This window comes from Lactuca virosa, chromosome 8, assembly GCF_052849685.1.
Source record: "Lactuca virosa cultivar CGN04683 chromosome 8, Lactuca_virosa_CGN04683_v6, whole genome shotgun sequence".
NCBI lineage: Eukaryota > Viridiplantae > Streptophyta > Magnoliopsida > Asterales > Asteraceae > Lactuca > Lactuca virosa.
In genome coordinates, this window is record NC_136433.1 from 225,401,652 (window position 1) to 225,424,657 (window position 23,006).

Below are 23,006 nucleotides of genomic sequence, written 5' to 3' on the forward strand. Positions count from 1 at the left end.
AATATTTATTTCATGGAAATAATTATTTTACAATTGCACGTAACATATTATGTCATATTGTAACACCCCGACTCCCAGGTATAAATTTTAAAGTTTTATATTCATTATAGAGACCTACTCGATAAGTTGGATGCCCCAACTCGTCGTGTAGAGACAGATATGGCCGCGTGGTTTAATGAACCTACTTGACGAGTTGGAGGACCCCAACTCGACGAGTAGATGTTGTGCATGAAAACCCTAAATTTTAGGGTTTGCACCCTATTTAAAGGACCTTAAGTCCTTCTTCCAGCCTCCTTACCACCTCTTCACGTCCAGAAGCAAACCCTATCTAACCCCTATTTTGAGTGTGTGTGAGGCTAAAATGTGTTTTTGGTGCATTTGTTGAAGAATATTTAAGGTTGAGAAGCTTGGAACGGGAAAGAGCTTGTAGATCCAGCATCTACATCGTTTTGGCTTTCATTTGAAGGTAAAAAGTCATTACCTTGATCATCCTCTTGTTAGATCTCTTCATTCAAGAGCTTAGGGCCATTTCTAGCCTAGTTTGAAGTATTTCTGGTTTGGATCATGGTTTGAAGTTGTAACTTCAGATCTAGACTCCTCTAGGCCATTATGGACATAAAGCCTCAAGATTTATGAAGCCTTGGCCCTCCTCCATGTACAAAACCTCTTCCTAAGGCTAGTATCAAGTGTTTTAGCTTCTTGGAGCCTTGCATGCATGTAAAGTTAGCAACTTTACGTGGTAACTACACCCTAGGAGGCTAGATCTACAATTTGGAGCCTTGGTTTCGCTTAAAAGCGTCTCAATGAGAAAAGGACTGAAAGAACTCGACGAGTTGGATGAGGGTTTCCCGCTTTCTGGATTCTGCATGAACTCGGCGAGTTAGTGAGTTAACTCGACGAGTTGGTTAGGGTTTCCCAACATTTTGGACACTGCATGGACTCGACGAGTTGTTTGGAAACTCGGCGAGTCAACTGGGGTTTTCACGATTCTTTGAGTTCTGAAGGAACTCGATGAGTCAGTAAGCTGCACTCGACGAGTTGGGTCAACATGGACTGTTGACCTTGACTGTTGACTTTGACTTTGACTTTGACTAAGGGTTGACCAGTTGGACTTTTGAGGGTATTTTGGTAATTTGGGATTTTGATGGACTTGGTCCTATGGTGGTTATAGGTGGTGGAGTTCGTGGCTGTGATTCGGGAGTTTGATCTTATCATTACAGTTCGACATTGTGAGGTGAGTTGTCATCACTCTACTAACAGGGTCGAAGGCACAAATGTCGGCCCTTCTTTAGGATTGTTATCCTGGTTATTGCATGATGATATGCTTAGTGACCTGTTAGGTCGGTATCCTAGTATATAGGATGATGATATGTTAGTGACCTGTTAGGTCGGTATCTTGGTATATAGGATGATGCTATGATTAGTGATCTGTTAGATCGGTTTGACTGTTTGTACATACTAGCTAGCTTATGATATTTATGTGTTGATTGTGTATGTGGGGTTGGGTTGAGGCGGACATGCTTTGTGATATAGGCCAACATACCCAGGGCGGCCCAGATAGACTGCAGGCCATGGAGGTATATCAGTTAGGCTAAAGGCCCGGAGAATGGTCTAGACAGGCTGAAGGCCCGGTGAGGCGGACTAGACATGCTGAAGGTTCTGAGAGTGGGCCAGATAGACTGAGGGCCCGGTGAAGGCGGTCCAATCATACTGCAAACTCTATATGCATGTTGTTTATTTGCTATGATATGGCTATGTTGTATGGCGTTGGTATTTTGGGGGAACTCACTAATCTTCGGGCTTACAGTTTTGGATTTTGTTTTAGGTACTTCAGATGATCACGGAAAGGTGAATGCGTGATCGTGCACTGTAGTGGTGTTGATTATGATGGCATGTGCGAAATTAAGAATGATTTAGTGAATCATCAAGTAAAATCAAGAACATGAACATAAGAAGTAAATAATTCTTTTAAGCTCTCATTAGTTTCATAGAAAGAGTACAAAATGGGTTTTGCAAATTCTCTCTCTAAACTAATCTCTCAAAATGTTCATTAGATAAAATGAGTGTCACTCACTTCCTTATAAAGGAAAGACAACTCATTATGCACAATCAAAGGAGTAAGCCCTCATAACATCCAAGAGTGACTTTGCACCCTTACATTCTCCCCCTCAAAGTTAGGATTGGATGTCCGACTTCAATCTCCAACGAGCACGCGCGATCAAGACCAAACTCTTCCTCGAAGTAAACACCGGTCTTCAAATCCGCAAATGAAAGATCCGCTTCAAATACCCATCATTCTTCCCCTTTTTATAATCAAAAAATGATTATAAAACCCATTAAGGGTGAGAAGCGCCCGAGGAATAAACTTCACAATACTCCCCCTTGATGTGTGCCAAAAATGAAACACCAAAAATCTTGCACAAAAAAACAATCACGAAAAAGCCTCAAAAAATTTCCAAATTCGTGAAATTTTTTGACTTTTGGGTGAAAGTTGCAAGATTTTCCAAAATCCGGGTAAAAAAATGTAACTTTCTGAATTCTGCAGGGACCCATTACGCCAAAAACAGCCAAAAATGCGAAACTCTCCCCCTTTTTCAAAGCTGGGTAGAAAATGTTAATTCGCACAAACTGCAGGGACCAGAAATGAACATTCTTCAATTTCTCAGAAAAGTAGTCCAATTTCGAAGTTGGTTATTTGCTGCCAACTTTTCGAAACTTCAGGGACTCATTTTGAAACTTCTGCATTCTTCACATCCAAACTTTTGAAAATCAGTCCATTTTCGAATTTGGATAAAAACTGTCAAACTTTCGAAAGTGCAGGGACTAATTCGAACATTTTGCCTTATATCTTCCAAACTGTCGAAAATTACCCCTCTTCGTGTACAAACTAGTAAACTTCGACTATTGACAACGAATATCATCGATATCAACAACGAATCCTCGTAAATCGCTTTTCACTCTAGTCAATATCCAATCTTCGACTATTGACTCTCAAAATCACAGGCTTCACCATCTTGTTCGCTATTACGATTACTAGCCTTCGTTCTTCACACCAAAACCTTCGTTATCAAGAGTACAAGACTTCGTTAGCAAGCTTGTTCCATCGACTTCCAAAATTTTCGTTAGTAAGACAAACCTATTTATGGACCTTTGCTTTTCATCACAAAATTCAAACATTCGTTCTTTAGCCCAAAATCAAACTTTCGTTATTCAACAATCAAATATTCGTTATGTTTATCAACAGCAAAACAAATACCCTTTGCTTTTTCATAACATCAACATCAAGCTCAAGTATTCGTTACTCATCAATCCAACATTGACAATACCAATTAACAAATTGAACATGACCATCACTTCGTTCTTCATTATCACTTTCCAAACTCATGGATTCGCTTTTTCATTGAAACCAAAACACCAAAACATAAATCGACAACAACAACTACACTTCAACATTCGACTCACCAAAATCAACAATTGCAAACGATTAAACCATAAGCAAGTCAAAATCAACAGCCTTCTCATTTCGAAGTCAATCAACCATTAACAGACCTTGCTTCCTTGTCACCAATATCGACATCAAAATCAAAATTAAAATCGCTACTCCAAGACGTACTTCATTTGCTTTCGAAATCTGATTCTTTGACTTTAATATTGCTTTCAACTCAAACAAACATCAGTCGAAATTGAGGCTAGACATCTTGAATCAAATTTCGATTTCAAGCGATTCTTCAATAATCGAACTCTATTTTGATTTCAATCGATTCAGGCTTTGACTATCTCGCTTCACCTGTTCGTTATCAAAATTGACTTCTACACAACACAATCAACTGTATCCCAAATCGAATTGGAGTCCCAAATCGATTCAGCAAAAAGCATCCTGTTCTTAAATTTCGTTCATCCTGTTCGTTTCCAGATAACCCAGAACATCGAACTTTGACCTTTAATTTTGACTTCAGCCTTCAACAATCAATTTCTCAAAACTCTTTCGATTCGATCAACAAACATCAGTTGAATCGACGTTCGTTTTTCAATCGACTCATTCCAAGTACAAACAAAATCGAAATCAATTATTGACCCCAAATCGAGTTCGACTATTAGATGTCAACAACTTTAAACTCAAAACCGATTAACTCAAACTCAATTCTGTGATTCGATTTCAAACTCCAATCAATAGTACTAGGACTCGATTTTCAAATAACTCTAATGAAGATATGAAATTGACATCGAGTCAAGACCAAATCGAAAACTTATTTGACTTAAGCGATCGCAAGTCAAAATTTTCGATTCAATCAGTGAATAAGAACGATCGGATATCTTCTTGGGATGAAACTGATTACATATAGAACAGTCAAATGATTTGATTGGGCTTCGAATTCATATGAATCGTAATAGATAATAAACTTTGTTTGGGCTCAATCAATATCGATTCGCATGTGTGGATCCAGATCAAAGAAATTAGATCAAAACAAATTAGATTGGGCTCAATGAACAGTTTTCAAAATTTGGGCTTAACAATGTATGAACAGTGACATTGAAATTTGATTTTGATTTTTGTAATTTTGATCTAAACGAAAATAATTGGATCAATCAATGGGGTTGAAACGGATTAGATCCAATAAGGAAAATCGATCAAAAATTGAAAAACACAAAGTACGAATCGAAATCATGGACGTTTTGGAATCCATTTATTTGAGATACCTTTTTGACGAATCGAGTTCCATTTTCAACGAGCGAATCAAATTTAGAAGATCTTGGTTCTTTTGTTGGAACGAGAAAATCTCCAATTTGAACATTGTACCACCCATTATGTGAGATGTACAACTCGTTCTTCGTGTTCTTCAACGATCCAAGAACATTTTCAAAAGAACCACCAACACTTTTGGGTTGTGACTTTAAATTCAATGAAACACTTGGAGATTGTTGCTTTGGAACCCATATTTGCTTCATGGATTTCGGCTTCACAACAACATTCGAATAAACCCGTTTGTTTTTTCATTTGATCTTCTTCTTCTTTTTCTTTCTCATCTTTATTGCATTTTGAAGACTTGATTTCATGAACAAACCCACTTTCCACAACTTGAACATTTTGAGTTTGAATCAAATCTTTTGGAGTTTGATACTTGTGAATTTCTTGGATCACCGGCTTCCGATAAGGAATCATTCCTTCAAACGAATCACAAGAACACAAAATATCATTGGTTTGAACTCCAATCGAGCAAAAAACCTTTTCATCTTGAAAATCAACTCGAACTCCTTTTTCTTGAACATCAAGAACATCCGGAACATCAAGAACATCTTCAACAACCTTAAGAGCATGAAGATCACTTGGATTTTCAACAAGAGAAATGTATCTTTTGTTATACAAATCTCTTTCTTCTCCTTCTTTTCGGTTATCGCTTGCAACTAACTTGATAATGAAAAGATCATACAAACATTCAATCTTCAAAAGTGGTTGAAATATCAATCTTCCATGATCATCCTTCAAACCTCCATAAGAAATCAAAGTTTCTTTTGAAATCAACCCATTTAACACCAATCCATAGAATTGATATTCGTTGACTTTGTATTTCAAATCTTTAACAATCACAACCCAAGAATCATACTCCAAACGCACCATGATCTCAAAAACATGAAAATTTCTAGAGAGAGAAATTAATTTTGAATGGGTTTTCTAGAGAGAGAAAGTGATACAAACAAGTATTCTAGAGAGAGAAATCGAATTATGGATCAAATCAAGGAAAAATTCGACTTCTAGAACACACAACACTCTCTAATCACGAAGATCAATAAGAACATGAAGAATCACCAAATCAAGATAGCTACAAGGATCAATTCTTGATCAAATCAAGAACACCTGCTCTGATACCAATTGTAGTGGCGTTGATTATGATGGCATGTGCGAAATTAAGAATGATTTAGTGAATCATCAAGTAAAATCAAGAACATGAACACAAGAAGTAAATAATTCTTTTAAGATCTCATTAGTTTCATAGAAAGAGTACAAAATGGGTTTTGCAAATTCTCTCTCTAAACTAATCTCTCAAAATTTTCATTAGATAAAATGAGTTTCGCTCACTTTCTTATAAAAGAAAGACAACTCATTATACACAATCAAAGGAGTAAGCCCTCATAACATCCAAGAGTGACTTTGCACCCTTACATGCACCTCCTCGCATTTTTATGATTTAATTTCTGGGATACTCTGATATGAAACTATTTTGAAAACATTTTGTAATAAATAATGGTTTTTAATGCTTGAAAAAGTTTTAAATTTTCATGAATTTTATGGATCTTACACATATGATAAGAATTAATAATTCATGCACAACCTTTTGGACTAGTTGCGTCTTTTTGTCATTTACCTAATGACAAAATTTATATTTTATAAACTTGGTTTTATAAAATTCAAACTTTTGCAGTTCTTTTTTATACTAATTTTCGAAAATCGAGCTAGAGAAAAGAATGATGGCCTTTTGCATTCTTTAATCAAAAGAAATAAGGTATGGGTGCATGCATGGGAGACATACTTGTCTTGTGTCATAAGGTCTTAAGGGTTAAAGACCTTAAGGTATTGTTTTCACTTTATACAATACTTGAGGCTTTCATTTTGGTCATGACTTGGGCACCAAAACCGTAACCCTCTTGCCTTTCTCATATTCTCTTCTTTTTCTTTGAACACTTGAAGAAATTGCTACTTGTTTATGCTCTCTTGAAGTTCATATTGGTTATGAACTTCAAGCTTAAGAGTTACGCGTTTTGGACTAGCATCTACATCAAGTTGAATCATTGTTGGTGTCTTTAAAGTTCATCATTCTCCATCAACTTCCAAGCCTCCCAAGAGGACCCAAATAACTACAAAGGTTGTTATTTCTTCATCTATTATATGGTTCATGTTTTAATTTTTCCATAACTTGCAATATGATCATTGGTGAGTTTAAAATTGTTTTATGTTATGCAAATGATCAAGTCTTCCATTGCCTAAAATCATGTTTTTGAAACTAATTTTAAATAAACCCAAAAATTGGTATCAAAGTCACCTTGTAAGTTTGGTTAGATTTTTTGATTTTTGAAAATTTTAGTTTTTAGATAATATTGGTAACTTGGTTTTGTATAAAAACAAGTTCATACATATTTTCTATGACAACTTTATAATTGTTTTTTATGTGACAAAAGTTTCATGCATCTTTTGTCATTTAAAGTTGTCTTAGAAAAATAAAGGTTGTTTAATATGTATGTTGATATGTATGATGTACATAAACTAGCCAAAGACCATTGTGTTTGTTATGTTGTTGTGTTTGTTGTTTTTATCATAAAAATGGTTGTAATAATTTATTTATTCATATGATATGTAATAAATTAAATAGGTTAGTTTTCTTGGTTTATTTTTATAAATAATAGATTAGTTGTTAGAAATAATTTATTTGTATAAAAATGTAACAATAAATGAAGTTGGGGCCATTTTTTGAAGACCAAAGAGCAATTTTCGAAATTAAGAGCATGTTGAATGTTAGGGACAGTTTCTGAAATACTCAATTATAAGTTTTAAAATTGTTATTTTTGTAACTTATACAAACTCCAAATATATAAGTGATAAAATGAAGTTTTATTAAAGATATAAAAGATTCAAATGCACTCAAACTTAATACCAGTTATTAAAATTGAATCGTGTTAAAATTATATAAAAACTATATTTTTATATACAACATTTACAAGTGATTATCTTTTGAAAATTGGTATCATGGCTTATTATATGTATGTAATAACCATGATATCATATGTTTTTTAAATTAGAATTATAAAACATAAAAGACACATTACAAACCTCAAATCTATGCAATCCATCTTGAAGAACACTCACACATCTCTTGTATGCAGTAGTGGGATAAATATCACCTAACCGCTTAGTGTTATCTTTTGCTGACCGGGGTGTCTTCGCGGTCACATGTTTTTCAAATTAGATGATTTGATCGGAAGTATTTTGTGATAAAGATCACCTAAGCAAGAGAGTTCTGAGGCATAGATGAGATTAAACATGTCTAATTAAATTTGTTATTAGTGATCCTATAAATCTAGAAATTATATAGTAAGATATAATTGATAATCGATATCTACCGGGTTGGATTCAAATAAATGGGATAACGGTCACCTAACCATTTACTTGTTTTGCAACTTGGATCCTTGACTTTGATAATTATTTTTTTAGAAACTAAAAGGGTATTAACTATTAAAGAGTTTAAATATTGAAAATACTAAATGAATTTTGTTAAAATTTTGTAGATGATAACCAAATCCAATCGCACAACCATGCATCAGTATGATCTTGTAAATAATTGTGAACATTTAATATTCGACGGGTACAATATTATCCAATGGACACATGTTTTGAAAGAAAATATCCAATGGGGGTAATAAGTTGTATGTTCTTAAAGGACCTATTCCTGAACAACTTGATATCAAGAACATACATAATCATAATGTTTGGTGGAAGCATTGCAATGATTCTAAAGATGTTTCTAAAGATATATTGTATTCAATTATTCTAGAACTCTGGGAGGAACTGGAAGGCTTAGAAGAATTTTATATGTTCTTCAGGTTGATCAAATATTTTGAAGATACAATGATTTTTGGTATGAACCAGCTCATACAGAGGAAGAATACAAGGCTGAAAAGAATCACTATGTGCTCTAAAAGGTCATTAGTTCATAGAGAGGGTTCCTTTAAGCCCAAGAGATACAATAAGGCACACGTAGATGGACCGTGTTTCTACTGTGGAAAAACTGGACACTGGAAGAGGAACTACTCCTTTTATTTGGAAAGAAAGTATGGAAGAGACAAGTATTTCAGGTCTCTACTAGATAGAACTCATACTTTTCGTATAACACTCAAGTACTTTGTACTTAAATGTAAATCTAATATTTGTGGGTTGAAAACCCTATGTACTCACCAGGCTCCCAAGTTTGCCCACTCAGTTTCTTGTATTACATGTAATGACACGAGAGCACATATGTGATAATCAGATCAGAGGTTTATAAATATAGACCAGTAGAATAATAGATGTTTGTTAGGCCCGTATTATTTCCGTTTATGCTTATATATTGTATTGACGATGACATCCCAACATTTTTAATATAATTAAAATACATATATTCGGAAATGCTTTGATAATATCTTTATCGAATTGCGAGAACAAATTCTGCAATATTATTCTTCAAAAACGGATACTCTGATTTTAAATAAGCATAAATAAATCGGTCTTTTCTGGCCATGAAATTGGGGATGTCACAGTCACCACTTCGTTTCAATTAACACCTCTTGTTGTTATACCACCTCTACTTGCGTTGGGAAAACGATTTTTCCGGAACTGCCTTATATTTTGGTACCTTGGGATTTCTATTGTCTGGGTGATATTGCCATATTTATGCATGTTTTTAGGTAATATTTACTTATATTTTTATACATATTTTGGTTATTTTCATTGAATAATGATACTTATAAGCTTTAATTGTACTTTGCAGCCAAATAGAAGCATTTTTGGAGAAAAGGACTAAAATCGATAAAGTTTGGAACTTTGGAGGCTTGGAGAGTAAAAGAGAAGAAGAAACCCACGTAATCAGCTACATTCACGTCGTGAGTTATAGCTATTCACGACGTGAGTACGAATGTTCCAGAAGATAAGCATCGCGGATTAGACTCCTTGTCAAACACGGATATCTACTGTATTCACGACGTGAGGCTTACTTGCTCACGACGTGCGTACGTAAATTTCAGAAAATATAAATAGGGCTTGTTCCCTACGAGTTGAGGACTTTTGGCTGATTTGGAGAGCTTCTGGAGTCGAAAATTAGAAGAAGAGAAGGTCTGGAAATTGGTTTGTATACCAAGGAAGAAGGAATAGTTCATACTTAGCTTAATAGTTTGGTACAACTAAATAGGACTTTGAATATGATTTGTGTTAGCATGTCCAGCTAAATCTAGTTGTTTCTGTTAGCTAGATGAAGCTAGAACTCATGGTTTTATTAAATTAATGTAGACCTTGCTTGTTGGTTATGTCTTGTGTTTGATTGGTTTACCTAGCATGCTTGATTCAATAATTAGATTGCTTAAATGTCTTATTCTGTGTAGTTAATGACCATTATTCTGCATGAATTGGAACACCTAGTAATTTAATAAACATTAGATTATTAGAGCTAAGATAGAACCAATCTTAGTTAAGGAATTGAATTATCAAATTAGGCTGTGCTAGAGAATTCATGTTATGACCATAATTTGTGTTGCTAATCCAATCTTACATAGCTCAAATTCTATTTAATAATTTATTATGTGTTAACTTATGTGTGACCATACATAGATCTACATGAATTAATTGATATTAGCTAATTTAGAACTGAATTACTAAAACTATTTTAATTGGTAACCAACAGGAACTGTCTTAACTAATTTATAAACCATTGAGGGAAAGTGGATTCGAACTAACAGAAGTGTTTTGTTTATTGATTGAATTTGTGTTTAGAAATTAAGTTCATCTAAACTTGCAAAATTAGATAAAACCATCACTTAGCTAGGAAATTAGGTTAATTTAATAGTAGGTAAATTAATTAGTTAAAACCGTTCCCTGTTATCGACACCCGACTTACCCAAACTATTCTATAATTCGACTAGGTACACTGCCTAGGTGCATTTTAGTTAGTTAGGTTAATAATTTATAATTAGTAGGTACTTTTGTGCACATCACTGGGTTCTCGCATATGGTGCTCGGTTATCCTTTTATACACTAGGTCTTCCTACTTGGTAAGTTTTTAGCTTTTCAGACGCTTCTTCTTCTTGTTTCATGTAGCCATGGACCCTTTCCATCATCTCCTTTCGGGACATAGGTTGTTTGACCACAAGTTTTTTGAACAATGCTCCTGGTCGTAACCCGTATGTGAATGCAGAAATCACCATATTGTCTGCTTTCTCTGGGGTGTTAAGAGTAGCCTTTTAAAATGCAAACAAAAGCGCTTAGGGTCTCATCTTCTCGTTGTCGACGCCCCTAGAGTGGCTTGTGCATCGATAGTGTACATTCTCTGTTGGACAAAGTTTCCAACGAACTCCTCTCTTAACTTATTAAAATCATGTATACTTTCTGTCGGTAAACTCTTATACCATATCCATGCTGGTCCGAACAAGGTTGTGCGGAAGAAAATGCACCAATACTTCTCGTCTAGATAATATGCGTCCATCGTCCATCGATAATTTTCAATGTGGTCATCGGGGTCTCCCATGCCATCTTATTTTGCTAATTCAGGTATATTTTCTCCCAGTGGTAATTGATATTGACATATGCTTCGTACCAATGGTGAAGTATCCAATCTTAAAACTTGTCATCCTCCTACATTACTCGTCGGGTCTTGAATGTTGTTTCTACTTAGCAACTAAGTTGGTTGTCCCACGTGTGTTGCCATCTGGTCCCCAGGAATGGGCGGCAAAGTGTAAGCTTGTTGTTGCTGAGGAGGCCAAAATGCTTGATAATGCGTATATGGGAATGCTAGTGGTAACGATATATATGATGGTATGTTTTGTTGTGCTAACGTTGTTGTTGCTAAATGTTGTTGCCAAAAAGGTGGCAAATTCTGTACTACCAGCTCATTATTTTTAGTTTTCGATTTAGTTTGGCTTGTTGGTCGTCTTTCTCCCTTCGGTACTTGAGCTAGTGTCCGTTTTAACTGTGACGGATAACGCCTGTCTAGCTCTGCGCCCACTTCCCAGTGGTTAAGCATCTGGACCCTGTTCTTGCTGGCCACTCGGCCTGGTTGTTGTTAATGCAGGAGGTTGTGATGAGGAAGCTACCCCTGGTTCTACCATCGGTGTTGTAACATATACTGGCATGAATGTTGGGATCAAGTTGATTGGGCTAAAATGTGAGTCAGATTGTGGGTGCGAAGTTGGTTGTTTGCTTTGCATTTTTCAATACGGATGGCGCCAATGTTGCTACACAAGCTTTCATGTGTCTTGATAGTTATCCTCGTGGGACTGCGTCTAATGAACACCAGGGAAGTCACGATGCGCAAGATCAAAAAATACTAGGTTAGAGAGCTATACTGAGGGTTGGACCCCGATATTCCTCTCCGATGCCTAAATTAGATATTGCTTTGCGTTGTATTTTATAAAAATTGCCTTCTTGCTTACCGCCCCTTTTGTAAGAAGAACTTACCTTTATATAGGCGAGGCTTGGTCCGATTTATGGCTTTCTTGCATGTATCATGTGTTAGTCCATAGGTTTCAAGGGTAGAACCCTTTAATAAAATAAGCTTTCTTTTCCGTGTTTCCTGGGATGTTGTTTAGTATGATCTTCTACGGTAGATACAAGATTATTATATTGGTGGTCGGTTTGGTAGAGCGGTGGCTGACTTGTATAGTTTATATTAGGCTTTATTGTTGTCTTCTTGGTCTATCCTAACCTGCTTTAGGTGTGGGTGTAGCCCATACCCCATTAATAGTACTTTTGGAGCATGTCCAAACACCCTTAAAGTTTACGAACGACAATGTGATATTCACACAAGAAAACCCTAGCATTGTGCCCCAGAAGAAAAAAGGCAATACCAGTAACATCCATTCCCATACTAAGTCAACTAAAGAAGTTGTTACCGGTTTGGTAATTTCATAATTGTCGTTTCCATCTGAGGGAAAAACACATTCGACATCGGTTCAGTTCCAACATAATCGATTTCGGATGATGTTGGTGAAGAGATGGTGTCGAGTTGGGTTTCGGAATCGGAAGCCCTGGTTTTGAAGGAGATGTAGATGTGATTTTAGGAAACATTGAGGGTGATGAAGGGGATAGATGAGTGTGGCGGTGAGAGTGTAGTAGTGGTTTAGATGTAGAAGTATAAGACTAGGGAAGGATGAGGTTTTTGGTGACACTGTGCCGTCGACGAAGGTAGGTGGTCGGTAAGGAAGGAAAATAAGATGAAGTGGTTAAGGCCTGAGGGCGAGGTGCTGTAATGACTGGTCGGGAAAGAAGAAGAGGGAAAGTCCTTTTCCCCCGATTGATTGCCTGGCTATTTTAGACTCATGTTTTGTTGGTTGAAAATTGAAATGAGTAAAATATGATCCTGAAGCTTGCAGTTAGATAATCTAGCCTCAATTATAAATATTGACCATGTTGAAACTATGTTTGAGATAACACCTGCAGGTAAGTCAAGGTAAATGAAACTGATGTGTACAAAAGAACCTTCCAGTCTTAAGTTTATAACCTAACAAACTTTTACTAACTATGCACTTATAAGCAGTGTACCTAGTTAGATTATAGTATAGCTCAGGTAAGTCGGGTGTCGATCACAAGGAACGAAATTTAATTAAATAATTAACTACTTCTAATTAATCTAAGAAACAAAATATGATTGGGTTTTTTTACTGATTTTGCAAGAACAAAAGAACTTAATATCAACTAACAATTAATCAAGCAAAGAAAACAAATTAACTTAAGGAATTAAAATAATACTTCTTCTTAGATCCATTTTCACCTTCTCCTATGGTTGATTCCTAATGGATATATTATATTGATTACCAATTTACTATCTATTATGATCAAATATCCAGGCCTACCAATTTGTGAATGACAAAGAAATGACCATGCACAATTTAAACACCAAATCGATAATAAGCACAATTTGGACTATGAATGATAGTAGTTACTTTCCTATGATCAAGTTAAGCAACCAAACACAAATTAAGATTAATTATGTTCTCTAACATAGTTAAAGTTACTAGCTTTAATTACTTAATCTAAGATGTGATTAATCATAGCTTTAGTTATTTAAAGATCATAAACAATTAGGAGTCAAATTTATGCAATTAATATGATCAATTAATACATAGAATCTGTTTTATAAACAATATAAACTAGAACTAAACATGTTAGGGTTTATATATCAAACACAAGTAAAATCAAATATAATCATCCAAATATCAAAATCAACACATATGGATCAAGTTCATCTTCACTAAAAAGAAGTCAAAGGTATTTAGCCTCTCACTGTAGCAAAAAAACACATAAGATCCATGTAAAATAAGTTAGACATAAGTAATGATTAGCAAACCAACTAGATTAATTTGGAAATCTTCTAAATATTCTTCAATCCTTGAGCTCCATTTGATTTTTGATCTTCTTATGGGTTTCCAAGGGTTTCCAGTCGTAATTATCCTCAAAAAACCGATTGCATGTCTGGTATGCCCTACTGGCCTTCAGTCTATCCGGGACGCCCTGGGTCTGTTGGCCTTCAGCACAAAGCGGGACCGCCTCAACCCAACCACACATAAACCATGTTGACACACATATCCAACAAACAAGCATACAAATAACCAACAAATAATCAAACAGAGCCTTCAGCCTGACTGGTATGCCTCATCGGCCTACAGTCCATTTGGTACGCTCACAGAACCTACAAAATGACTGGTACGCCACGTTGGGCCTTCAGTCTGTCTGGAATGTTCTTCGGGCCTTTGGCCTGATTGGTACGCCTATTGGCCTGCAGTCTATCCGGGACGCCCTGGGTCTCTTGGCCTTTAGCACATAGCATGACCGCCTCAACCCAACCACACATAACATGTCAACATATACATATCCAAAACACATATAAGTCCAGTAAACTATAACAACATATTGATATAAACATTATCGGGTTTGTTAACTGACAACACGAAGCAAAACAGTCTCAACCCACCCATACTACAATGACATATACACAACTAAACATATAACCAGTTAACAGACAAATAGGCAGATCTTACATATTACTAAGCATACCAACATGCGATAAACCAGGATAACAATCCAATTGGCCGACCTTGGTGCCTTCAACCTAAGAGTACAGTGAGGAAGACTCACCTCTCGATCTGATCCATAGCTGATGGGGACCGACTCCGAATCTCAGCTCTTTAACCGATACCTGTTTCCACCGAGTAACCAATTCCATCAAAATCCCAAAATACCCAAAATACCCTCAAGGACCAACTTGGTCAAAGTCAAAGTCAACAACCCATGTTGACCAAACATGCTGTTTTGCCCCTTGGACACGCCGTGTTCTTCCATCATTCAGATAATCGGGAAAACCCCAGCCAACATGTCGTGTTTGCCCGAGATTCAACAACTTAATACAATAAGCTGTTTTCTCCGATACCAAGAGCTCCAAAGCTCAGATCTAGCCTCTCATGTGGTCAAGAGGGATAAAGTTTCCAATCCAACTTTATCCATTGAGACTACCCAAAAAGGTTCAAAACTCAATCCATAAGCTTAATAGTGCAAGAGCTTAACCAATAAACACTTAATCCATAAAGACATAGTCCCAAAACATAGATCTGGCTTCCTTGAGCTGGAAAACCACGTAAAGTTGCCAACTTTACGTTCACGCATGCCTAAATGAAGCTCTTAAGCTTAAAAAGGACTTAATAATTGACTTAATACATGCATGACACCAAAACTCTCATAGAGCTTGCACATTTTTGCATAAGGATACCAAAACAAACTCAAATCTGAAGAAACAAGCCCTAAAACAACCTAACTCATCCATTAACCCAAAAGGGACCAAAAGCACAACAAACTAACTATGAAGAGAGATTATGGAAAGCGTGTCAAGAAAGTTTCCTACAAAATCTAGTTCATCATCGTCTAAACGATCTAACGTTTCAACTGTGGAGACATTGATCACTTTGCTCATGACTGAAAATCAAGAAAAACATCCCAAAGGATGATTCCTATGAAGCAAATTTCAAGCGTTTGGTTGCCTATTTGAAAAGGCAAAACCTGGAGTCAAAGGTTCTTGTCATTGAAGAAGAAGAGTGGGTAGATGATGAAGAATCTTCAGATGAAGAGGTTAAGAATCTTCGGATGAAGAAGTTAATTTCTATAGACGCTCTCACTACTACACTGACCTCCATCTGAGATCCAAAGATCTCATTGTCAAGATAATGGCTCTTGACTCTTTTCCCGTGATTCATAATCCTTTGTCCCATAAGTTTCCACTTGTTGATTTACGTAACTCGAAGGTTACAAAGATTACAACCTTTTAACTTGTAGGTTACAAAGATTGTTTTCCTCCAGATCTTTCTTCATGGTGATGGATATGAAGCTTAGAATCCATCCGAATTATGGTTTCTTCAAAGAATAAGAACATTTATGCCTTCATCTCTTTCGTTAATTCTATATTTTGATAAGTTTGAGTGTGTGAAATGCTTGCTAATATGACTCTCGTTTATGACAGTTTTTTGTGTGGCAGGTATCTTGAAAAGAGGAAGTACTTTTATGGGCATCCAATTCAAAAGATACGCCAAATTAGGATTTTATTATTGAAAAAGCTGCATTTTTCTCTTTTGACTATTTCCTTGTTGATTGTTTCCTTTTTAATTTTGTTTTGAGTAAATTACACGAATGGTCCCTATGGTTTGGGGTGATTTGCGTATTCAGTCCCTAGCTTTTTTTTAAACTCGGATCGTCCCTGTAGTTTTGTTTTGCACGTTTCAACCCTGCCACACTTAAAATGACTATACTACCCTTATAAGATTTCTTTTATATTTTTAATTAGGTAAATAAATATTTAAATAATAAATATATTTTTTAATTAATTTATTATTAACCAAAAATGCCCCCACCCATCCATATGAGACGCATATGAGTATTTCTTCTCTTGTGGTTTTTCACCAACAAAGCTTCTCATCATCGTTCTACACCTTCGTCGGAGTTTCATCACCAAAACGATCTTGTCACGCCTCTGATGCCCCGCCCATCCCACCCTATATGAGACCTCCATCGTCTACAATCTCCAATCTGAGCCCACAACTTCTTTGTAAACTTGCAAACTGTATGAAATCCTCTCTGCCGCCGCCTCTTGTTCCCCTCTTATCCCCTGAACATGTACCTCCTTCTGTTAAATCTCTTTGTTTTGCTGGTTTGATGATGATGGAGCAGTAGAAAAAGAAAGAGAGAAAGAGAATCAGCTAGTCGTGGGGTCGAAACTACAAGAATTGTTTATGAGAAATTAGGGAATCGATTGAAATGCTCAATTGCTTAAATATTTGGGTTCCTTCTGAAATTCGAGATGGAAATTGGTAGTCCTGAAATTAGGGATTATAATGGAAACTATAACTTTCATGTTGATAACTTATTTGTTGTATAATTTTCCGGAGAAGAGAGACGGTGTCAGAATCTGTGGAAGGCGTGAAAGGCTGATGAAGGAGTAAGGAACAATTGAAGTTGTCTTTTCACCCGACCATGTCCCTGGAAACATGCTGCCGTATGTACAAGTCTAGTGTTCTGCTGAAACACTGTATATTTACCCTATGGCTTACCCTGATTGCAATGTCGTCAGCGTGAGAGATGCTTGTCTGGTTCTTCAAAGACAAAGGGTTACCCATGTCACCGATCTCCTAGTTTGAAATAAAACATGGTACCAATATGAATTAACCGTGAAATTTTCTTTCCTAGTTTTTACAATCCTCTTTCTTGATGTTAATGATGGGTTGTCAAACCAACATTTGTTGAAACATCTTTTCCCCATGTTAATGATCTTGCTATGAAACTGATAGTGAATGAAACATACTTAACGCTGATGTCAAAGAATTTATGTATCAAACCATACGGTAAGGGAGTTTTAACAACCCAATGTCTAGGATCACGATGTATTATCCCATATAATGTGTGAGACATTAAACAAAAAACTGATCATATGTTTGGCCGCACGTAAATAAAATAAAACTGATCATATGATTATCCCATTACAGTCGGTCATAATGATCATATGTTTGGCCGCACGTAAATAAAATAAAACTATAAGATAATTCTAATAAGTAATTCCCTCTTTATATGTTTGGGAGTAAATTACACGAATCATCCCTCATTTGGGTGTCAAAATGCACGTTCAGTCCCTATTTTGAAAAATTAACTCGGATCGTCCCTCGTTTGGTTAAAAGTTGCACGTTTCATCCCTCGTTAATTTAAATTTACGCGATTAATCCCTTCGTGAGAAATGAAATGACTACAATTCCCTTTTCAATTTATTTTTAACATTTCAGATTATTTTTAATTATTGAAAAATATTTTAATTAAAATTATGGGTCCATCCAATTTTAATTCTTTAAACCTAATATATATATATATATATATATATATATATATATATATATATATATATATATATATATATATATATATATATATATATATTCTCTTTTGTTGAACGGTTAACAACCGACATCACCACTGGAGAAATGGAGCAACATCCAAAATGTGTGCATCCACCCCTTATCTTCCCCTCCTGATATGATATTCTCCAGAAGTTGAAAATCAAAAATCAAAAATCTGATACCTGCAAGCCAAATGATTCTAGAAACTAAAAATTGTTCCAGAAATCTCCAACTCGTTCTAGAAATCAAAAATGGTTGTGGATCCTTTTGAAAACCTAAAATCTGCATACTGGTTTCTCTCCCTCTCATCTCAACTGGTTTTTTTCTGAAACCCTTGAGCCGTCATCGCCATTTGATTCATCGTTCTTCTTTTAGATCAGAGAACACAAAACACAAACACACATTGTGTGTGTCTATTGATCCGAATCAGAGAGAGAGAGAGAGAGAGAGAGAGAGAGAGAGAGAGAGAGAGAGAGAGAGAGAACAAAATGTCGCCATCGTTACCCGTGCACTAGGGTTTTGAGAAATCGGTAGGAGATGTGTGGTTTCAGATCGAGAACTTTAGGGGTTTCATGAAGGATTTCACTTTGTGGGTTTCAGATCAAGCGTCACAACCACTAGTAATCTCTTTTTCCTTCGTGTGTCGCAACCACAATTGGAGTTCAACTGGTGGTTTTCGGAGGAGGCTGTACATAGTGGGACAGAGGTTGTACACGCAGAGGAGGGTCGTCGATGGAGACGATTTGTGTTCGATTTGAACCTACTTCTCCGATCTGAATCCCTCTCTTCTCTGATGGACTTGTGACTTGTTCCGGTGAGGAGATGCACAAAGACGAACTGAAGTAGAAATGGGGGAGGGAGACGATCTGTAGGTTTAAAGTCTATTTCTTTTATTAAAGGAAATAAATATTTTTTTATAATAACAAAATCAATAAACAATTAATAAATAACAATTAAATAGAAAATAAATCAAAAAAGAAATAAATAAGGGCAAAATTGTCTTTTTATGTTTGGAGGGATGAAGCGTGTAACTTTTAGCCAAACGAGGGACGGTCCGAGTTAATTTTGAAAATAAGGACTGCACGTGCATTTTGGCACCAGGAGGGACGATTCGTGTAATTTACTCTATGTTTGCCCATTTTCTTTTGTTTTCGCATACCCCGTGCCGCCCAGCCTCATCGCACATTTTTCCTGCAGGAACAAGTTGTAGGTTTGTGTTTGTCATCTCGCTGCTATTGATCTCCACTATCGACCACGAGTACGGAATTCAGGAAGGGTATCAAGCAGCCGTAGCGTTTCCTTCGAGCTCTTCAACCTCTTCTCTTGCAAAACCTAACAAGGTAGGTATCAATCAACGAGTTAAATTCGTTTGTCTTTATACTTACATATCTTGTATCCTACCTGTTTGATGAAAGTCCCCAATGAAACTCGAGCTCAATAGCTTACGCCCAATGGTCCAGAACTAGGTCGCGACTTGCAGAAAGAACACAATTTAACATACGAGCCCTGCTTGCCTGTAAAATGGCGCTAGTTTCTCAAGTTTGCTACTCGTTGTGACACCATTTCCTTGATAATACTGAAGTATGTAGGTTTTCATGATTTGGGGTTTTTACAAAAGTCTAAATTCGTTATCGGACTTTTGAAGTCATTACCTTTTATTTACCACCATCAAACTTTGAGAAGTATGTAGGTTTTAGTAATGGCTCTACATTAGAAATGCAGTAGAAGTTTGTTGCTGTTTATGGTGTTATCCCTTCATGATACGGATAGAGTTATACATATCTTTTTGTTTGAGAAATTTATCTTATGTAAAAGATGTCATAATTATTTCTCTTGATCAATTCCACTACAGATAATCCTGGTTTCTTCTTAAGAAAAATTGATGAACAATATGACAAAGAATGAACATTTCCCCCCAATTTATCTGTGTTTTGATGCAAAATATGCAACCATGCTTCATTTTAGGAGCTGCATAAATTGGTAAAATTATGAAACATTGTTTCATAAATTGGTAAAAGAGTGGACTAAATTGTTCTTACTTTCAAATTTCTTCTATTGAAGGCTTTGAAGAAAAAAGTGGACTAAATAAATCTATTAGTATTTACAAAATGCTGGGTGGGCCCGGACTTGAAACAGTCGTTGATCGTAAGTACATAATATTTACTCTCATATTTCTTTTTTTATTTCCCATTAATTATTGTATGCATAAATGATGTTTATACATACAACATATTATACTCTCCCTAATATTTTATTTCCTTTATAGAAATCATTTCTGTTATCACAAACGATGGGCGCAACATAGTGGTAAGCTCTTTATATATTTATTTGATCAATATATTACAATAATATTTACAAATCTAAATTGTTTTTGTAATAATATTGTTTTGAAATTAGGGAGTTTTGAAAGGGTTCGATCAAGCGACAAACATAATTCTTGATGAATCTCATGAAAGAGTTTATTCCACCAAGGTCAGTTTAAATCCTATTTTCATTTTTTTTTTTTTTTTTTTTTTGTTATTAAGTCGATTGTATTTTGAAAAATCTACTAATTTATAGCATTGTGCTTTCAATTCTTTTCTTATTAATAATTGGGTAGATATTTTTATTGAAGTACAATGTTATAATCATATAATATGAAGAAATGAAAGTAAGATGCTATCTTATATAAATAAATGAAAGCACATTGTTATTTTATGTCAAGTAATGTTTGACTATTTCTTTGACTTTCAGGAAGGTGTTCAACAACTTGTATTAGGCCTCTACATCATACGGGGTGATAACATGTATGGCTCTTTTTTTAAAACTATGAAATAAATTTATGTTAAATTACTTGATTAAAAAAATTGGACCTTTACTTATTATTTGTTTTTGTATTTTTTTTTGGAATGCAGAAGTGTTATTGGGGAATTAGATGAAGAGCTTGATGCAAGCTTGGATTTAACAGAATTAAGAGCCCATCCTTTGAAGCCTATTATTCATTGATCATCTTCATGTTTATGAATATGTAGACTTAAATGTTCTATGAAAATTTTTAAATTTAGTTTTTGAATGAAAATTTTATCGGATTAAGGACACATGAAATCGAAGTGCTTAGTATCTATTCGTGATTTTTACATTTAGCTGTATTAATTGTTGTGTGTGTTGATGATGTTTAGAAAGTATTTGAGAAAATAATGGAACACTGATACATTTGGGGAATGGAAGAAAAAAAAGAACATATTAAATAGTTTTTTCTGCATTAAATCCAAGAATAAATACTAATATACAGTTTAACAAATTAATTTTTCGTCCCTAACACAACCTTAGTCACAAATGATAGTCTCCTTACATATCTTGCCCATGTTAATTGATACAAGATACTGAATGGCTTTCATTTTTTTTTGTCCACCAGTTTTCGTACTTGTCTGAAGGCGTTCTAGATATTTGATTAATAATTAAACATAAGAGCTGCTAATAGATTTTTACTTTATTGTTTATGGTATAAATCAAAGTGGTTTAAACTTTAACTTATAACTAATTCCAATTAAAAGGTTTTTAGTCCAGTGGTAAGTCTTTGTTTGAGACATAAATGAAATTAAAAGTTGATTAAGTTTGCTGTTAAAAAAAATAAATATAAAATAATAATCCCAATTTTTTAAGACCACCCCTACTACCATATTACAATTTGTTGTTAGTTTGTTACTTGAGATTTTAAATTTCTCACGATATTGATTTTGTATCGTTGTTGTTCACTTCCAGAATTAGAAGTAGATTAAATTTTCCGTTTAAAAAAATAAAAACAAATAATAATCCTATTTTTTAAGCCCACCCCTACTATGATACTACAATTTAGGGAAATCGAGTAATCTAACCCTTATAAACGACCATTTTAATAAAAATAACCAACTTTTTTTTGGTAAAATTACCACTTGCTCCGGAACATAGCATTTCAGAGCATGTGGTCTTCGTTCCGGAGTACCTATTCCAGAGTTCCTACTCCAGATTATAACCTCAATTTTTTTCGTCTCCTATATATATATATATATATATATATATATATATATATATATATATATATATATGTGTGTGTGTGTGTGTGTGTGTGTGTGTGTGTGTGTGTGTGCGTGCTTAGAACCTTACATTCAATCAAGTAATTCGTAACTATCTGTCACACCCCAAAACCGGAACGGAGGAAACGTTCTGGGGTGGAGGACGTCATGTATAGCATCACAAGACATACATCATAGTAATCAAAGTAATAAACAACCATTTCATTAGAAAGAAAGTGTTTACAAAGTATGTGATTCACATAATATAGAATACATAGCAAATAACAAAAAGACATGAAGCTATACTGCTCCATCTTCTGAATCCCAGTGCGCGTACCTGTCTACTGGTCTCCTGAGAATACAAGTTATTTTGAAAGAGTAGATCATCATTTAAGCCGGTGAGTTCATAAGATTTTAGTGATGTAAGTAAGTTGTAGAAAGTGGTAGTAAGTTTGTAAGTTCTGTTTAGAAAAGTTCGCATGTTCCTCCATAAAATCCTATATTTCCTGCTTTGATGAAAGATAAGTAAAAATGACTCTACAATCCTTTCTACGAGTACTAAATGGATACAAGTTATATAAAACCCAGAGTAAACAAACAATCGGTTGTGTGTATCTGCCCTAAGCCCACAACCAAACAAGGAACAGGAAATGAGTCGGAAGGCACACATCCCATTGTTTGTTAGATCATCGTTGTATATAACCCTGGCGTATTCACTTGGTACTCACGGAGTTAACTGTAATAGTTCCTTTATATTTTATGAAAATATTCTTTAAGAAAACCCTTATTTCTTTTAATAAAAATGGTAACCACAGTGGT

At 35.2% G+C, this 23,006-nt stretch overlaps 1 protein-coding gene across 2 annotated transcripts; it reads left to right on the plus strand.

Moving 5' to 3' along the window:
* Positions 1-19,300: 19,300 nt before the first annotated feature.
* On the plus strand, positions 19,301-21,240 carry LOC145133063 (sm-like protein LSM8). 2 transcript variants are annotated; one of them, XM_079068005.1, is made up of 7 exons: positions 19,301-19,496; positions 20,009-20,136; positions 20,218-20,301; positions 20,423-20,463; positions 20,554-20,628; positions 20,890-20,942; positions 21,051-21,240. In XM_079068005.1, the coding sequence occupies exons 3-7, from the start codon at positions 20,265-20,267 to the stop codon at positions 21,139-21,141; spliced, it is 297 nt and encodes a 98-aa protein (XP_078924131.1). In that variant the 5' UTR covers positions 19,301-19,496; positions 20,009-20,136; positions 20,218-20,264; the 3' UTR covers positions 21,142-21,240. The 2 variants fall into 2 exon arrangements, with proteins under 2 accessions (XP_078924131.1, XP_078924130.1); XM_079068004.1 differs by lacking the exon at positions 20,009-20,136.
* Positions 21,241-23,006: the final 1,766 nt, after the last annotated feature.